The sequence below is a fragment of the Aulonocara stuartgranti genome (genome assembly GCF_965226115.1).
Source record: "Aulonocara stuartgranti genome assembly, chromosome: 13".
Lineage (NCBI taxonomy): Eukaryota > Metazoa > Chordata > Actinopteri > Cichliformes > Cichlidae > Aulonocara > Aulonocara stuartgranti.
This window is the reverse complement of record NC_138949.1, coordinates 32,512,877-32,531,153: the sequence shown is the minus strand read 5'-3', so window position 1 is coordinate 32,531,153 and position 18,277 is coordinate 32,512,877. Positions and strand designations below refer to the sequence as shown.

At 38.9% G+C, this 18,277-nt stretch overlaps 1 protein-coding gene and 1 long non-coding RNA gene across 10 annotated transcripts in view; one reads left to right on the top strand and one right to left on the bottom strand.

Moving 5' to 3' along the window:
* LOC309720850 (kinesin-like protein KIF20B) overlaps positions 1-10,006 on the bottom strand; it is a 74,880-nt gene extending 64,874 nt beyond the window's left edge. For 2 of the 9 annotated variants that reach the window (XM_082558034.1, XM_082558035.1), the window contains exons 1-7: positions 9,105-9,330; positions 6,913-7,018; positions 3,143-3,232; positions 2,754-2,876; positions 2,420-2,558; positions 1,151-1,335; positions 53-104 (exon numbers count right to left, since the gene is read on the bottom strand). In XM_082558034.1, the coding sequence (XP_082414160.1) occupies positions 53-104; positions 1,151-1,335; positions 2,420-2,558; positions 2,754-2,876; positions 3,143-3,232; positions 6,913-7,018; positions 9,105-9,211 (802 nt within the window). In that variant the 5' untranslated portion in view covers positions 9,212-9,330. Of the gene's footprint in view, positions 1-52; positions 105-1,150; positions 1,336-2,419; positions 2,559-2,753; positions 2,877-3,142; positions 3,233-6,912; positions 7,019-7,111; positions 7,206-7,602; positions 7,758-9,104; positions 9,331-9,618; positions 9,770-9,919 lie in introns of those variants that run through there. The other 7 variants (XM_082558042.1, XM_082558040.1, XM_082558037.1 and 4 more) reach the window with 7 other exon arrangements.
* A 5,760-nt stretch (positions 10,007-15,766) lies between these two features.
* On the top strand, positions 15,767-17,953 carry LOC309719943. Its single transcript, XR_014280365.1, has 4 exons — positions 15,767-15,850; positions 16,519-16,674; positions 16,834-17,027; positions 17,150-17,953. It is a non-coding gene; the product is annotated as an uncharacterized lncRNA (long non-coding RNA).
* The last annotated feature ends 324 nt before the right edge of the window (positions 17,954-18,277 follow it).

Genomic DNA, 18,277 nt, shown 5'->3' with positions numbered 1-18,277 from the left:
CAGCACAGACATGTTCAGTGTTGCATGCGCTACATTAAAATGTAAAACTTGCCTTCAATGACAGTCCTGTTGGTCGAGTTCAGACTGATGTTGCTCTTTGCACTCTAAAGCAAAAATAATAAAATATTATAAATACATAAAACCATGTGTGGCTGATAAGCAAGAGCAGACAAAAACCTTTAGAGAAGAGTTCACCACATGATTGAGATTCACCAAAGACTCATCACAAGCTTTAAAATGGTTTACAGGATGCAACAGTAAAATAAAACCACTCCTGCAATTCTGAAAACCACTTTGTGGGTTCAGAGCAAATATTCAATCTTGCAGTGCTGTGCAATGCTTTCTTTGAGCCGTATATTAACACCCTGTTAGAGCCCTGCTGATATTTGAGTCTAATTGCAATCCTGCGTTCTTGTGCACCTGTTTGTTTTCTCCCTCTCTGCTCACGAGGATCTTTGAGTGTCCGTCTGCAGGGCTCATTGGTGTGCATGGTGAATGGTTCTGCTAGCACCTGGCTCTTCCTCACATCCTACTGTTTAAAATGTCCCTTGTTTGTTTGTTATTCTGGCCTCACTTCCCCCTAATGTGATGAAACTGTGCAGCAGACACTGCTCTATAGAAGGTTTTTAATGGTCCTCTGATGATCATGTGCTGTGTGAGGCGTAGCTGATACATTTCTATATTTGACTGCAAATATGTGTATGAAAATATTGCCGACAAGCTCCAAAAAAACAAAAACAAACAAACAAAGGTAAAACACAGCTTCAATTCTTTAAAACACAACAGAACAACGTTCAAAACCTTCCAGAACAGACTATCACTGATTGGCCCCACAGGGTGGGTGTCGGGTGTTCCCACAGCAGAGTCTTTCTTCACTGTCAGGAAATACTTCCTACAACATGTTTATGACTGCAGTCACACACACACACACACACAGCAGAACTTTGTGCCGCTCGAACATGCCGCATGTGAAGGACTCAAAATGTGGTTTTGGTGTCAGGGTCACAGTTAGGTTGTGGTTAGGTTTAGTTCATTTTTGATGGTTAAGGTTAGGGAAAGTATTATGTTACTTAGGTGTCCCCTGTGTGTGTGTGTGTGTGAGCAGACACACACACACACACACACACACACACACACACACACACACTACCTCTTTTAGCTGTCTGAGGAGGCTTCGCTTGAACAATGCTTCCTCCGTCTGCTGCTCCACAGTGAGCCTTGTGAACTCTCGGCAGCGATGCGGCTTGATGCTCATTCCAGGGAAAACCTTTTCATTGATGCTGCTGAAGATGACATCGAGAGACCTGGGCAGGATGCCAGCGTCAGAATCCGGACCTTGAGTGACACAAGCATGATGATGGACTGTGACACATCGACAGGCAGTCGAGTTTTATTAACTTTCAAAGTCAGTCAGTTATTAACATAGAATAAAAGTCATAAAAGTATGAAGTGTTAAATCGTGACGTGAGAAACACATCAAGGGATGAGAATCAAGAACTGGTTCCCAGTAGTTCAATTCCTTGGAACTGGCGATCTGCTTGCACTGTGATTGGCTGATTTCGTGGAGTAGTATAATGAATGACTTTCGCCTGGGAGTAATTAAGTAACTTGCTGCATCACTTTAGCAAAAAGTATCCTGTGCAATACTTTAAGTAACAACTCCAACACTGATCACAACAAAGAGCACAAACAGGCGACCACACAGCATCGATGTCTTTGAAATCCTGCTGAGAGACGGTGGCGACTTTTAACATGGTGAAAACAAAAATCGATAATGAATCAGAAACCAGCTAAATTCTTATCGATTCTCATCAAGGGAATGAATGTACAATTAATTTCTTACAGTCAAATCCATCATCATCAACCAGCCAGCCCACACACGTTTGTTAGCCTTTACAATAAAAACTCAAAACACTGATTCTGATCTCACTTCTACAGGCTGCTCCACAAGCCTGAGCATGAAAGCCATACAGGCTGTTTAATGAGATCAAATACCTCCAAAGGAAAAGAAAAGAAATTATTTTTTAAAAGGAAAACTCAGCGACTCTGTCGAATAGTCCTGGCAGTCGTATATAAAAGTGAAGCTAGCTAAAGTTTGAATTGCGACTTGATAGGTAAAGCTAGTAAGCTTTAACACTTGCACATCAATTTTAGATGAGTTAAACAGCTCAACTGTTATTTCTTTTTTTTTAAATGTCTTTCCATGTTAGAGTATAGAGTTCATCAAAACAGGTTCAAGACAGCAGCTGGACGAGATCCAGTGTTGAAGACAGTGGACTCACAATCATGAGTGTTTGTTGCTGTTACACTGATCCACCACAAGATGGCATCAGTCAGATGGTTTTCATACAAAACTGCAAAGCAACTTTCCTTGACATAAAAAGTGATGCACTTCAGGACATGAGGGACTGCCACATACCGAGGAATGTAAAGGTCTTCCCAGCATTTGTGACTCCATAAGTGAAAACCAGAGAGTTTCTGCCTTCGAGAACATCTTTCACCAAATCCTTCACCGTGCCTGCGAACAGCTCCCTCTGTGTTGTCTCAGGGCCATACACCTGTCCAAGGAAGGAAAAAGGCACATCTGTACTGACGGTAAACTTATCGTCTCATATTTAAATATGAGGAATTCTCCAACATTCTGGCCTGAGACTGAGCAAAAAAGACAGGGTATGGATCATTTATAAGGAACATCAGAATCTTTCTGTGGGCATTGATGATAAAAACACTTTGTGACACCAGGAAACACCAACCTGAGAGAACTGGAAGTGCTGTCCAGTCTGTGGAAAAGCTTTGTCGGTGCTCAGTCTTGCTGAGAGGGACGAACTGGGAGGCTTGAGCAGAACTGTGTCAGGGAGCTTGATGGTAACACAGTCCTGTTAGTGAATGAATAAGTAACAGGAGGAACACAGACGGGGGTTATTCTGGTTCAGTTTACATTCACTTAACATGATCTGCAGAAGCATCAGCAGAACCTCATCATTCTGACACTGTGGAAGAAGTTCTCCACCACAAAACAAAGCCTGTTCTGTTTATTCGATGGCCTTTGAATTCGGTGTCTGCACTTTGAACACAAATTCAGTTCCAATCAATATCCAGCATATTAATTACTCTTACGTCCATGACTTCATTCTTTTTTTACCTGAGACTCTCCACTGTTTGTCTCTGCTGAGGTGAAAGGTCGGACTCGGAGGTAGACCTGAAGGTGTTCTTTCTCCTCAGTGCAGGAATCCTGCAGGAAACATCGGATTTCAGTGAAAAATCACAAAGTGAACGATGAGATTTTTGATGTTACGTTCAGTTTGCACAACAGGCCATGGATGGATATGTCGGTGTTTATACATAAGGTTCCATTAACACTTCATTATTGGTTCATAATCAGTTTCCTCTGTGGGAAATTGGGGGCCTGCACATGTTTTTAACATCAGCAAAACAGTTTCATTACCTCCGAGTCTGAACCTGAGGCCTGCACCAACACCAAGGCTGAAAGGTTAACATGTTCATTTGTGCTGTAAACTTTTCAACATGGGAGCCTACAGGGACTGGACCACTTCTGGAGCCTCTAGTGGCTCTTAGAGGAACTGCAGTTTTTGGCTTAATTCTTCACATTGAGAGTTTGCTGCTTGCCAAATCCCAAAATGTATAACCAAGTACCTAAATATCTTAATAGTCAAATATATGCATCTTACCCAACTCAACACACTGAAGAAACAGAGTAAATGAAAGCTTGAATTTGACTTGGGTGCAAAAAAGCTCCACTGTTTCCAGTTTAATGTTTTAATCTTACCTAAAATGTAAAAACATTACAAAAATGTGGCAGCCTGGCTGGTTGAAGGTTCTAGCGGTCCCTGCCAGACTAAAACACCTAATCCCATTTCCACATGCACTGCAGTCCCAAACCTTCCCAGACACTGGTCAGAGGCACCGACACAAATGTCGCAGCATTTTTTGTTTTGTTTTTTAAACACACCAGCTCTGTTGTACAAAGCCAAAACATCGCATTCCATGCATCAGCTCCACAATACATTATATTACAAACGTCATGCGTTTATATTCCTTGGTGCAATGAGACAAGCCCGGATGTCTGAGAGCCACGCGTCAGCCTTGGATGATGATTTTGTACCTAAAAAGGAGCTACTTCAAACACGCTGAAGAAGCTGGTGATGTGAGACCCAGATGTAAACAAATCACACTAGTTACACTTCATATGACAGGAAAAGTAAACAAGTGGGGTTACATATTCAGTAAACTGACACGTCAAATTTGGGAGTGTGTAAGGATAGAACGTTTACATCATTTACGTTTCCTACTGTCTGCAAACGTCAACAAATCACTGTTCAGTAAACTTTCTTGAAACATCCTGACATAATTTTGTTGCATATTAACACCACATTCTGCCTCCAGGTCTCCCAGCCTCCCACCAACAGTCGCTGAACAATCGTCTGTGGAACAGTGGACTATGTTACTTATAAAGTTTCAATCCATTCAATTTAATGTCTTAGTCTTAATATAATTTACTGTTACCATGTTATTCATTTAGTATTATAATTTACACTTTTTTGTATCCTTAATTTAATTTTTTTTTGTCTTTTATTGGTTCCATCTGCCACCGAGTGGTTTTTTCCTCCCTTTCACACTAAAAGTATGAAGCCATAAGAACTTGAACTCTTGGATCTGATTTAGAATCCATCCGATTATTTAACGATATTCAGCATTATTTCTTCCTCTTTCTGCACTTGCTGCTCTGTGGCCGACAGAAAAACACATCATTTCTATTATTTGTTTCATTTAAGAAGGGCCAGTGAACAATGTTTAACATGTACATGTGAGTGCATCATATAAAAGTGGCATGTTTTTTGCCCTTATTGTTCCTGGAAGGTACAGCCTTTATATAAAAATAAATAAATAAATAAATAAACAGAAACAGGAAAGATAGACTTAAAACAACATAAAAGAACAAGAAAGCACACAAAGGGGCATTTGCATGGCTAAACTAGAGAACAATGACAGCCTCAGACTGCACACATGAAGATAAGTAAACCACTAGGTAAATGCTGCAATGTTGTGATAAACGCTGGCTTATATGGGGTCATGTGATTTGCTCTTTACCTTAACCACATTAAGCATTTTGAGGCGACTTGCTGTGAATTTATGCGACATATACAAGAATGAACTGAAATTAGGAAGCAGCAGAAAGGCAGAGCTGTGACAGTGCAAACAAGATTATTTACACATAAATAATACTAACCAGGCTGAAACGTGTTATTAGTGTTTGTGTCCAGTTATATCAGTCTGTTCACATGTAATGCAAGTTGTTTGGCTGTCAGATAAAAACCATTTATCTCAAATACGCTGCCAATCAAATGATGCATTTAATGTCATTAAATGCAACACTGGGACAACATTTCTTGCTTTCTAAGAAACAGTGACAGCAGCGCTGCCATTTTTACCAATATTTTAGACACGTTTCTGGTATCTGTACAAATACCTCTGAAAGAGGAGAGAGCGGATGTCTCCCATCAGTCTGCAGCAAAGTTTAAAAGGAATTCAGCCAAATTTAAAGATGGCTCAACTAAACTAAACTAGTTCGTCTGCATTCTGACAGCTTTGGTTTTAACGTTGTCTTTCTTCGGGCACATGTGGAACCAAGAGCCGGGGGATGGGACCAGTGAAAGGATGCTTGTTGATCAGGTGGTTTGATAAAAGACTCTTGATGGCTTTTTAATTGCAATCACAGTAAAAAGCGCTGCTCTCGTCCACTTTAGAAAACTTTATTCTCAAACTCCACCCGGCTTCATCTACTCAACATCTCCGTCACTCCCTGCGGGTCTCTAACAACCAAGACTGTGGCTTCAACATAATCTACAGCAGTAACTTTCACTGCTGTTGTGAAATCAAAAATGGAGACAGCTGGGACTAAATCTGCGAATACTTTTTTTTTTTTTAAAGTGCTAGAGTCATCTATTTATAGCTGAAAAACTAATTGATGTATTTGCCCCGTTGAGTCCTTCACCACCAGCATTGTCCTCCTGCTGAACTTTCCACACCTCTGAGCAGACTTTCCTTCAGTTACCTCATACGCTTCGGTTACTGTGAAAACAATCCACCACTTTGCTTCACAAGCAAACTTTAGCTGGCCATTCAAATCCCCTGACATACTTACTTGTTTTGGTTATTAGTCCCGTTTAACATTGCTTCTGAATAGCAGTGTTCCCTGTGTTAACAAATAACACACTGAATGACTGGTGAACTGTTTTAGTCTAAATTTGGACACCAACATTAAATTATTATTTATTTGACAGCAAATATATATCAGCTCCTTTATTACTACTAATAACAAGTCAGTATCAGTCCAGGAAAAGTTACATCAATGAAATCCTAGTTTTATTTGTAACATATTTAATAAATTATCTATTTTCAGTCAGTTATATTCAGTCACTTTAATTTTAAAACTGTGTATATGATGTATATTCTGTGTATTTATTATCTCACTCTTATTGCCTGTTTATGCCCCGTCTTTATCTTCAACATCATGCTGCTCTGTTGTATCTTAATTGCCCCTTGGGGACAGTCTTTCTGACTGTGATTGTGATTTATGTTTTTTTATGTACAAGGTTTTGACTGCATGGAGACATTTGGGGTGCAGTTATTGAAGAATTGTGGATAGAAATGTTTAGAAAATGGCCCAAAATAGGCTGAATCTGTACACATTTCTGTTTAATAGAGTGTGCTTGGACCGATTCTTAGGCACGAAACCCCCAGGTGTACAGCCAAGTGTGCGCATGCTGCTGTAAACACTTCATAATGTTTTAAACATAGTAGGTACCCCGTATCACGTTATTTCTGTCACACAGTCACCCGTATGGTCAACACAAGCGTTTATGTCAGCACTGTATAAAAGACCTGGTTTACCTGTGAGTCTGGTAAGGTGCCAACTTCTGATAAGTGCGCCCCTTTCAAAACGTCAGCTGCTACCTGTTCCTGCTTATCAGCCTTGTCAGGGCATGATTCCATCATCCTGCAACAACAACAACAAAATGAGAAAGCAACTGTAGATTTAAAAATTAACTGTCAAAACAGCCCACAGGGCTAAATGATCACACATACACACCTCGCTGTACAAAAACATGACATTTATCAATTTAGTATGGTCATCAAGTTGGTGCAAATCCCGCCCTTCAAAAAGCAGGCGTTTCGGAGGGTCGCTGTGAATTCGGCAAACAAATAAATAAACAAAAGAAGTCAGTCAGCTTCGTTAGCCAGCGACTGATTAGCTCATTGCTACGATTTAACTGCTAAGTTAGCCAGCTAACAACAATGGTTAGCACTGCAGGGGAAAACACCGTAACAATAGATTTGTGAGCGTTTTTGCCAAGTCACAGCCAAGCGTCATCACTGTATCATCGACGTCTATTCCAGACACTCGTGCACTTTTCATTGATGTATCACAAATTTCTGATTAGTGCCACTCTTCACTTGACAAGGAGCCGCACCTGTCAGTTAACAATCACAACACTTTTTAACAAATGTCCGGTATCTTTTCCGAAACAGGAGTCGGACAGTAACCGTTACATTGGGATACTACTCGACAAACATACTCACGTTGCTGTTATATCTGGAACATCGGGCGCTAAAACAGAAGAATATTCTTTTCTATGCTAACCAACGTAGAGCTAAACAAAATAACAGGACGGCGCTCTGAGTTTGAAACGAACCAATCGGCTTCGACAAGAAACTTGCACATGCGTGCTTTGTGTTGCGTTCACATGTAAGGCGTACAGGCGGATATTAGAACTCGTAAATAAACCAGCGGAGATCTCTACAAAGCGTCTGTTATCAGGCTGTTATCAACCAGTTATCACATGAGTTGTTATTTTTTTTTTTTATATTCTTTATTTCTACAATATTACCTCATAAAGATGATTACAGGCATTAATTAACACAGTTTACAAGAGAAAAACGAAACAAAACGAGAAGAAAGACAGATAGAAAGAAAGAGAAAGAAAAAAAAAAGGAAAAAAAAATTATATATATATATAAAATAAAAGGAGAAAGCTCTGTCGGGAGTAAACAATTAACTAAATTGGTGGTTTCAAGCTTTAAAGAGAAAATTCGGTTTATAGGTATTAACGTATTGGACCCACTTATCCCAGCACAGATGGAACCAGGCCATCCTGTCATTAACATAAGCTGTTACTTCCTCCATCCTATATATCTCTAACGTAATTTCCCACCATAATGACAAAGTCGGTATGTCTTGCGAGGACCATTTCTTTGTTATACATTTCTTACTTGCAACCAATAAAGCTCTTAACAGACATATGTCATTTTTGGACCAGTTCTGCGGTATACAGCCAAAAAAAATTGTCTTCATATCCTGAGGGAATGTACAGTTAAAAATGCCTTGTAATATACCATGAATGTCTTTCCAGTAAGTCCGTAGCACAGGACAGTCCCACATAATATGGGTGTGATGGGCTCCTTGGTATCCACAGTTTCGCCAGCACACGGGAGGATTCCCATCATAGTGTTATAATTGTTGTTATAATACAAAGTAAACAATTAAATTGTTAAATTAGCTTATCTAAACAAAACATTTAATTTAGAGTCATTAAAACCAAAATACATCAAAATCTCGCTAGTTCAGGATTAAATGACGTGATGAAGAGTTAATTTTTGGTAGATGGTAAAATGAGAGGACAAAAGTGAATTTAACCATCTGTTATGCTTGGGCTTAGTGAAATACGGGATTCACGATGTTCGTAATCTGTAAACAAAAACTCTATGTCACAAAAGGGACCTAGTTTTAAGAGACCTGTTAGTGGTCATAATGTTAGGCCTGATCAGTCTAAGTTTCACATGATTGTGTACCCCAACAGGAAATGAACTTCTTTGTAATGCTGAAAATCCAGAGTTGCTGGAAGTTTACTTACTAATCCTCAATTCTTGAGTCACTGTAAAAGGCCTACAGCTAAATTTAATGTGGGCTAAGCACCTTAGCCAAAACAAAATGCGTAGAAGAGCTCTCATCACACGATGTACAGTACAGTTCTAAACGTATTCACTCACACATTCAAATCATTGCATTCAGGTGTTCCAATTACCTCCATGGCCGCAGGTGTGCAAAATCAAACACCTCTGCCTGCAGACCGCTTCTACAAACATCTGTGAAAGAATAGGTCGCTCTGAGGTGCTCAATGAATTCCAGCATGGTACCATGATAGGATGCCACCTATGCAACAAGTCCAGCCACGAAACTTCTTCACGACTAAATGCTTGGTGGCATGCAGGCTCAGGTTTTCAGATCGGCTCAGCTTACTTCATATCACGGAGCGAGTACTAAAAAAAGTACCTGGTACCTAATAGTACTAGCTAATGGAAACCAAAAAACCGAATCGCGCTGAGTAGGCACTAGTGGAAAAGGACTATTAGTGGTGTTATAACAAAGTGGAAGCGATTAGGAACGACAACAGCTTAGTCATGAAGTGGTACGCCAAATAAAATCATAGACTGAGGTGCATATATGCAGCTTTCTGCTATATTGCTATATTCATCACTGTAACAATTGGAAGAATTTCACCTGATTATGCCATTTATTTTCCTTTCCATCAGCTCTACCTGAGTTTGTTTCTGTTTGGTCCTTTCATGAATTTTCTTTTTCTCACGTGGAAAGGCTCCATTCACAAGCTGCTGTCATCTCTGTGCTGCGGAGAACACTGCAGCAGAAAGAGCTGCAGATAAAATGCTGGTTGTTGATGTGATGACTTATCTAATACAGACAAAAGGGGGAAAACAAATTACAAGCACACTGTTAGAAACACAGAGAAATCCAGCAAATCAACCCTCACAAATATTAACTGTATTAAAAAAAATGTGCTTCTGGAAGAATGGCCATAAATTTCCATAAACACTCCTAAACCTTGTAGAAAGTCTTCCAAGAAGAGTTGAAGCTCCTATAGTAGCAGGGACGGGGGATCATATTAAACACTACTTATTAAGAATGAGGTGTCACTTACGTTTATATGTTTTGCACCTGTTGTCAATTATCTTTTTAAAACAGCTGCAATGTTTTTACTATTTTGTTTCTTGACTGTATATTTTAAATCGTCTCCTCTGTTCACCAAAGTAAACGTGACTCTTTCCCAACTTTTGCTGCCATCAATGTCAATTCTAGAATTACAATCAGACAGCTAAGATTATCCACATCTGGAAGTGAAATATCAGGCAGTACTTTAAGCATACAGACATTTTACAGTAAGTGCTAAATGAATGCAGACTTTTAAAGTCAACTTTAAAACATTGTATATAAGACTATAATACGTTATATAAGACAAAACATTTTAATGTTTCTTACACCTAATGAGACAAAATGTAGGAATAAAATGACTCCATAGATGTTCATCAGGAAAAGACAAAGACTTTAGATGGTCTTTAAACACTATGTGCACTGTGTGCTTAACGTTCCATATGATCTTCCAGGACAATAACGTGACATGCTCCAGAGGCGCCTACTTAAGGACTGACAAACCTCAATGAAAATACATTAATGAAAAAGAGCCCTCATATGTTATCTTATACTGAAAATTGGATATGCTTTTTAAAAACAAAATATGTATGGATATTTTCATCACATACACCATAAATGCAGAACAAGTCATTCTCTTAGAATTACGATGCTTTACAACAGCGGTCCCCAACCTTTTTGCGCCACGGACCGGTTTATGCCCGACAATATTTTCACGGACCGGCCTTTAAGGTGTCGCGGATAAATACAACAAAATAAAACTACCGGTACCGAAAAAAAGATTTATTCATAACACACGTGAAAAGACCCAGGAAAACCGAGTTAACGATAAAAACGATAACAAAATAACGCTGAAAACCGATAAAAACCCTGAAAACCAGACATTTCACACCTGAGCCTCAACTCTCGCGGCCCGGTACCAAACGACTCACGGACCGGTACCGGTCCGAGGCCCGGGGGTTGGGGACCGCTGCTTTACAACACTGGGGGCACACAGTTACACCTTTTGCTTTGCAGAAAGACACAAACACTTTCAGACAGGAGGACAATGTGTACTTTCACATGTATGGCATCATCATCATCAAACATTTCTGCACAATCCGAGTTTCAACTGTGTGTCCACGCTGGACAAACACAAACTTTTATTAACAAGATGAACACTGTCACAGTGATGTGTGGTTACTTTTGCTCCTACAGGAGATGGTTTTTCAATTCCTCATCGCCTCCATTTTGTATTTATATAATCATGTTTATGTTTTGTTCAGAGGGAGAATGTAATCTGTTCTGTCTGTCTGTTTATTAGCTGTCCATAGTTATGAGGATATAGTTTTAAAGTTTTGAATCATAGTAGATATTAATAACAGCTCAAGTTTAAAAAAAAAAAAGAAGCTCAAGCTTGGCTCAAGTTCACACCAAATATGACGCCACCCCCAAACTTAATATTACCAACAACTTTTCATGGATCGTAACAACTGATTGGCCTTGGAGTACATGAGTGGTTCGCACTAAGCATTTGACTTTGACGTTAGTTAATGTCATGTGAGGCCGTGGTAGGCAGCAGGCGGACCCAAATGCAGGACTCACACACAAAAAAGTGAACTCAAAATGCAAGCACAAAAAATGAACCAAAATCCTTTAATTGAAAACTAGCAAAAGATTACTGAGAAACTAAAACTAAAAACTCAAGGAAACCTGGGACAGGGACCACGGAGAGCCTTTCACACACGATGTGACACAGAGCAAGGAAAACACAGGGCTAAAATACACGGAGGGATAACGAGAGAATGGGACACAGGAGGAGAGTACACCTGGGAGTAATCAAGCGCAACAAGACCTGGGGAAGCAAAAGACACACTGAGACACAGACTTACAAAGTAAAACAGGAAACATAACACATAGTCGCGGACTTGACAAGGGAATACGGCTGACAGGGGAGACAGAGCAACCATGGAACACAGAGACAGAAACCAGAATACTACGAACGCTAACATTGAAACCAAAAGACTAGCAATGATAAATACTGACAAAAATAATGCAAAATGCAAAACTCAAAACACTAGGTCACTGACCCAGGACCCTGACAGTTAAAATGTATGTATTAACCAGTAATATGTACTCACCACAGTTATCATATGTGTACAGATATACACATATGATAACTGTGTCAGTTGTCAGGTATGTTGACTTTCTTTCCAGTCCTTGGATTCAAATGTAAAATGGTCAATGGCCTGTACTTAGTATAGTAGTGATGGGATTTCCGGCTCTTTCGGCTCCGAACCGGCTCTTCAGGTTGTTTTGTTGCTTTAATTAATTTATTATAAACAATAATATAAAATTATGCACAAAAGGAATTATTAATGTAAAAAAAAGTGGTTTTATTTATATATGCTTATATATAAATACACGTGGTGGCCCCTAGAGACAAAATACGTACAAACTCCAAAACACATTTCTAGCGTTAACTGAACTTCCTAAACAGAGCTACCTAGATCACTTAAATTACACAACTGAAAGCATGAAAGCATATGTGTATTGTTTGTGTATTTATACACAAGCACTCATATATATTCAAATAATTAAAAAAATCTTTGTTTACCTGTTACTACCACACACCAAATCGGTCGTTGGTACTTGCTGGCTAGTGTAGCCTCTATGAACAAAAGCTCAACACTGCGCCCAGCATCCTGGAGCACTTCTGTTGTGTTTTGTACGTGTTTTGTCTGTAGGGGCCACCGTAAATATACTTTTATTTATTCACTCCACATAAAATGTAATAAATAAATCATATAATACAAAAACCAACTAGTCACAGTTCAACTTTGAACTATTTAAATTTTCAGATTTTCCTTTTAAACAAATTTAAAATGAAACAACACAAAACACTGCAAACCACAACACAATTAAATATAAATTAAAATATGAAAACGAAAAGAAGATGCATATTCTCTGTCATATGGACCTGCATGAATAAACTTTCTGAATCCTTTATCATCCGCAACTGAAAATAGTTGTGGATGATTATATACCTTTCTAATGTGACGTTGTTGTCCCTGGCTCTCTTTCTCTCTCTCTCCCTCCCGCTCTGTTCCTGTGCTACTGCGAGTGTAACTTTGATTTTTTTGTCAAAATTGACATTGAGCAAAATCAGTAGAGATATTACGAAATAAGCACAACATTTTGAAAGCAGCTGACATCCAAAAGCCCCTACAAACACATCCATAAAAGCCTGTCAGGCCCTTTGTGATAACAAATGTTGCCAAATTAATAAATACCAAAACTAAAGATATTTCCTCTTTATTGTGTTTCATTTAATCTTCCAATTACAGTTTCAGGTCCCCCTCCCTCCCAGGTCTTATTCGCACGCTACACCAACTTCCTGCCCCTCACCTCCCCACATTGAAGCAGCTGCAGAGAGCTGCAAAAAGCAAAGGAAGTGAAAGTAGGTTTCTGTATGATCCAGATCACGGTAAACTGTTAAATAAACTATAATTTCAAATATCTGTAATTATTTTTGGGGTTTCTGCAAAGTGTTTCAGTGATTTTACAAATTCAGTAGTCAGGCAGTGTTTTGCACCATCAGAGTTAATCATCATAGTCAAGTCACTGTTTTGTGTTGTGCTGGAAGACAAACGTCTGCTCAGCCTGCAGGACCACCAGAAGTTAAAGTTGAATTTATCAGAGATTTGGCATCTTCAATGCCAACTATTAAACCCGAGTCTTTGATCCCCATGATAGAACAGAGAAATCCCGATTCAGGAGACATTTATAATTCTTCATTCAATCCAGGACTCTAGACTAACTTTTTGCCATGGGCGCACAAAAGTTAGGCGCACTCAAATTTTTCAACCGCATCGCTTAACACCGCAGTTTTACATGTGCACCTTTTGGGGGGAGGGGGGGGGGGGGGAGTTGCAGTCCATACAGACAATATTCATTTTTAAATTATTAACTAACACTCTTGTGCTTAAAGTGCTTTGTCAATATTTTAGAAAATGTTAAACTTAATCATCATCTCGGCTCCTCTGACGACCTGTTTGCTGTTGCATGCTGCTGAAAGGCAGTGTTAGAGGGGACAGTTGGGCAGTGCATTTATGGCAGCATATAATGTGTTTTCTGGATACACTGTGCTTTTTCAGCATTCAAAGATTGATGGCACCGTGTCAGAGCACTGGCTATGGATTTCAGACGGATCAGGCCTTAACTTGACAAAAAAAGTTATTAGTAGTTAATTAATAGTTTTTTTCATCTTTTCTTATTATCTCATCTACACCAGACTCTTCAACCTCTCACTGGATCCCATCCTGTCTAAAATCAGCCACAATCTTCCCAGTGCAGAAGAAGTCTCCCGTCACCAGCCTGAACGATTACCGCCCCGTGGCCGTCACGCCGATAATCATGAAATGCTTTACCATCCCAGTCTACTGTGTATGTGCTGATCAAGAGTGAACATTTCACATTTTGATTAGACACTGATTTAAACATTGAACCTATAATTTATTCTGGCTTTTACATCTAATGTTCAACAGCATAAATTATATAAATATGTGAGGTTTTTATTCAAACACTAAACCAACTTCCTGTCTGTCATTTACATCCTCACACTGAAACATGGATAAGTTCAAAGAGCAAATGAAATGAATCTAGGTCTGATAGGTTTGTAGCTTGAACCCATCCGCTGGAACGTTGAAGGCAATATAATTACACTGCAAAGCAAGACACAAGTAGGCAAAGTTCTTCATGTTTCTCATGCACGGGAGAGAACCGGACAGGCGCCGTTCCTTCGCTTGACCCCAGTTGCTCTCGTCCGTTCTCCCGTACCACTGCCCTTTTATTGAGGTTACATGAATATGCATAGGTTCATTAACATATGACGTCTACATACAAACAAAGAGTACCTTGCCTGTGTGTGTGTTGGCGTATGTGGTGGATGTGTGTGTGTGGTGGATGTGTGTGTTGGATGTGTGTGTGTGTGTGTGTGTGTGTGTGTGGGTACTGCTGATCAAAGGATCATAAAAGCACACAAGCAAACATCCTTGGTCAGGAAGAGGGTAGACCCCCCCTCATCCTAGATAACACCGTGAGGAAGTCCAGCAGTTCATTTATACACAAAGAGCACTTAGACTAGAACAGACGTAACTACGTTAATCCTACCATAAAACAATAAGAGAAGGTATGACCTCTCTCGTGCTCCCAGGATGTGGGTGTGCATTCTAGTGTGGAATACACACCAAGCCTTTGCAGCCTGTTAAAGATCACACACAATTAATTATATGCCTCTAAGTATACATGGTTGAATATTTGTAAGCATAAATGACAATCAACAATACAAACTCTAACAAGGTCTGTATATAATCATGAATTCATGCTGAACTACTGAATAAACTGAATTAAAAAAAAACTTCATGGTAAGTTAGTTGTTTGAGTGAGTCCTCATATTCATGTCTTGTTTCCCATTTTGCTGGAAGAAAGGGAGCCTGCTCAGGGGTGGGTGCAAGTGTTGTTTATTTGACATATTAAGTGGAATTATTATATTTAAAATTAGAATTAAGTAAAACTTCAAACTAGGCACTGGGTAACAGATTATAGAGAGATAGAGAGATAGAGATAGAGAGTGTGTGTGTGTGTGTGTGTGTGTGTGTGTGTGTGTGTGTGTGTGTGTGTGTGTGTGTGTGTGTGTGCGCGCGTAGGGGTGTCAATGGGGTGGAGCATATGATACACCCCAGGCAGTTTCCTTGTTCAGATTCACTCGGAAAATTAAGTCTGTGAATCGAATCTTCATAGCCTTCATTTTACCAACTAGCTGAGCTGAAAGTGGCCCTGAAGCAAGTAAGTAGATACAAACCTTATATTCTGTTTTTATAATGTTATCACAAAGCGCTTTTTATATAGTGGTAACTCCAATATATTTGTCTATATTCAGTTACCAGTCGAATAGATAAGATAAGATAAGATAAACTTTATTAGTCCCACACGTGGGAAAGGAAAGGAAGTGGACAGTGCAAAAGTTATATAGCAAAATTAGAATACAATAAGAATAAAATACTATATAAAGTAGAATAAATAGAATAAAATATACAATAGGATAAAAATTTATACTTACAAGTTTATACTTTTTAGCACCTAATGGATAAAATGTTCATGTTACATTATTAAGTATTACAGTTACATTACAGAAAAAAATACTTGGATAATATATGTTTTGTTTGTGAATGTACTACTGAAGTATTTTTGGACAGTGAATTTAAATAGGTGTAAAATTGAGGTTTGACGTCGCGTGAGCCAGTAAATTTCTTCTTTAAGGCCTGCCTTTCCATTCAGTTTAATTTGAGTAAACAAGTTTTGAAGGACCATTACATTTTTATCACTTATTTTTGTTTTTATCAGTCAAGCATATAGACTTTCCATCTTTTCCAATGCTTCTGTCCAGAATTTAATGGCTACAAAAGAACATTTTTAACCTTCCAACTTTTCAAGCATGCTATTCCATTCAACAGGTTATTTTCTGAAGAAAAGGACGGATATTTCTTTTACAGCAACTCCACCACACACAAAGTTAGATAAAGATGGAGAGTTTCGATGTGGTGACGTGGATGGACATTACTGTCTGCCTTTTTTTGACTATATTGCTCATCCTTTGGCTTTGTTTTGTGGTATGTAAGACATTATTGGGATTGCTTTCTTTCTGTGCCTCACTCTATGTTTCATTGCGTTAAAGTGACTTAATAATTAATTATTAACTTATTAATTAATTAATTAAATTATTAACTAATTAACTAATAAACTAATTAATAATTTAATTTTCCCTACAGGTACGAAGGGAGCAGGTTCTGGTCACCTACTACACAAATCTCTTATTCTCCAATCTAATCCAGTTCAGTGCAATGATCTTCTGGAAGTCAAACAAAGGCCATGAATATTACACCACTGAAACTATTTTTATCGGTATTTACCTCTTTGGTTTGATGGCTAATCTTGAGTTCAAGATGTGCATTGCTGCTGAAAGGTATCTGTCTGTCTCTTTGTGCATTTACATGTCTCTGAGCATTACATTATACTCTAAAGAGTCCTTAAACAGAGAAATGTTCCCTGTGATATGAATGCATGTCTGTCTGTTTTGTGTTTCAGGTGTTTCCTCATCACCTGCCCACAGATGAACTGTATCAGACAAACTAAAGGTTCTTTGCTGGTCTCTGTTCTGGTCTGGATCCTTTGTGTTATCACTGCACCTCTTTGCATAGTTTTGAACCATCAATTTTCCATCACTATTTTGGTCTTCAACCTCTCACCTATGTTTATCCTCAGTTTTGCTTGGACCCTCAGAGCTCTTCCTTCTGCCACCTCAGTGCCCACAGACGAAAAACGAAGAGTTTTAGGAACTTTAGTTGTATTGCTGCTTAACCACTTTCTCATGATCTTTCCCATGGCCGTTTGTTGTACTTCAACATTTAGATATCGCATGGACTTTCCGTATAGTGTTATCAGCTTATTTCTGCTCAGTCCTTTTATGGACTTGGTTCTGTTTGTTTTCATGCGTAAAGGGCCCATTGATAGATTGCTGGCACGTCTGTGTTTCTGCGGTATGGACAACATTGCAGGAGATCTCAGTGTGACACCAACAGTTACAACACCAGTGTGATAATCTGACTGACATAAAAGGAGAGAAACGTGCAGGAAACAGTGGGAGAGATTAGAAATGATGAAGAAACAAACAAAAACCATCCTTTAATAATCCATGAAATGAAATTCAGGTCTAGGTTTTAGTGGTGGTGCTCTCAGTGGGAGCTCTGCTCTTGTTAATAGTGTTTGATACTTCATATCCACATTGTTTTTTTATCTGCAAATAATATAGTATTTTTATATTCAATATGCATTATGTGATGTCCCTTTGTAAATTTGGCCCTTTTTTATTAAACAATTCCTTGCCTTAAAGGTCACATGTTTATTTTCTGGACAGCTTCCGTTTTCCTTCATCATATCTGCATGATTTGGTTGTGGATGCAAATATGCTTATATCACAAAAACTTTTTAAATTTTATATTCATTGTAAACTTAACCTGGAGGTTAAGAAAAGTCAGTTTTTCATTTAGCCTATTGTTTGCTGGGTTATTTTAAAATCATTTCCAGTCCTGTCCTCTTAACCTCAGAGGCCAGTGTTTTATCGAGCTCTGTTTTAGCCTTGCAGCTATACAAATAAAGTGTATTAGGCCAGTGTTAAGGTGTTTGTGGCTGGGACGATTTCTCTGGAAATGTGAG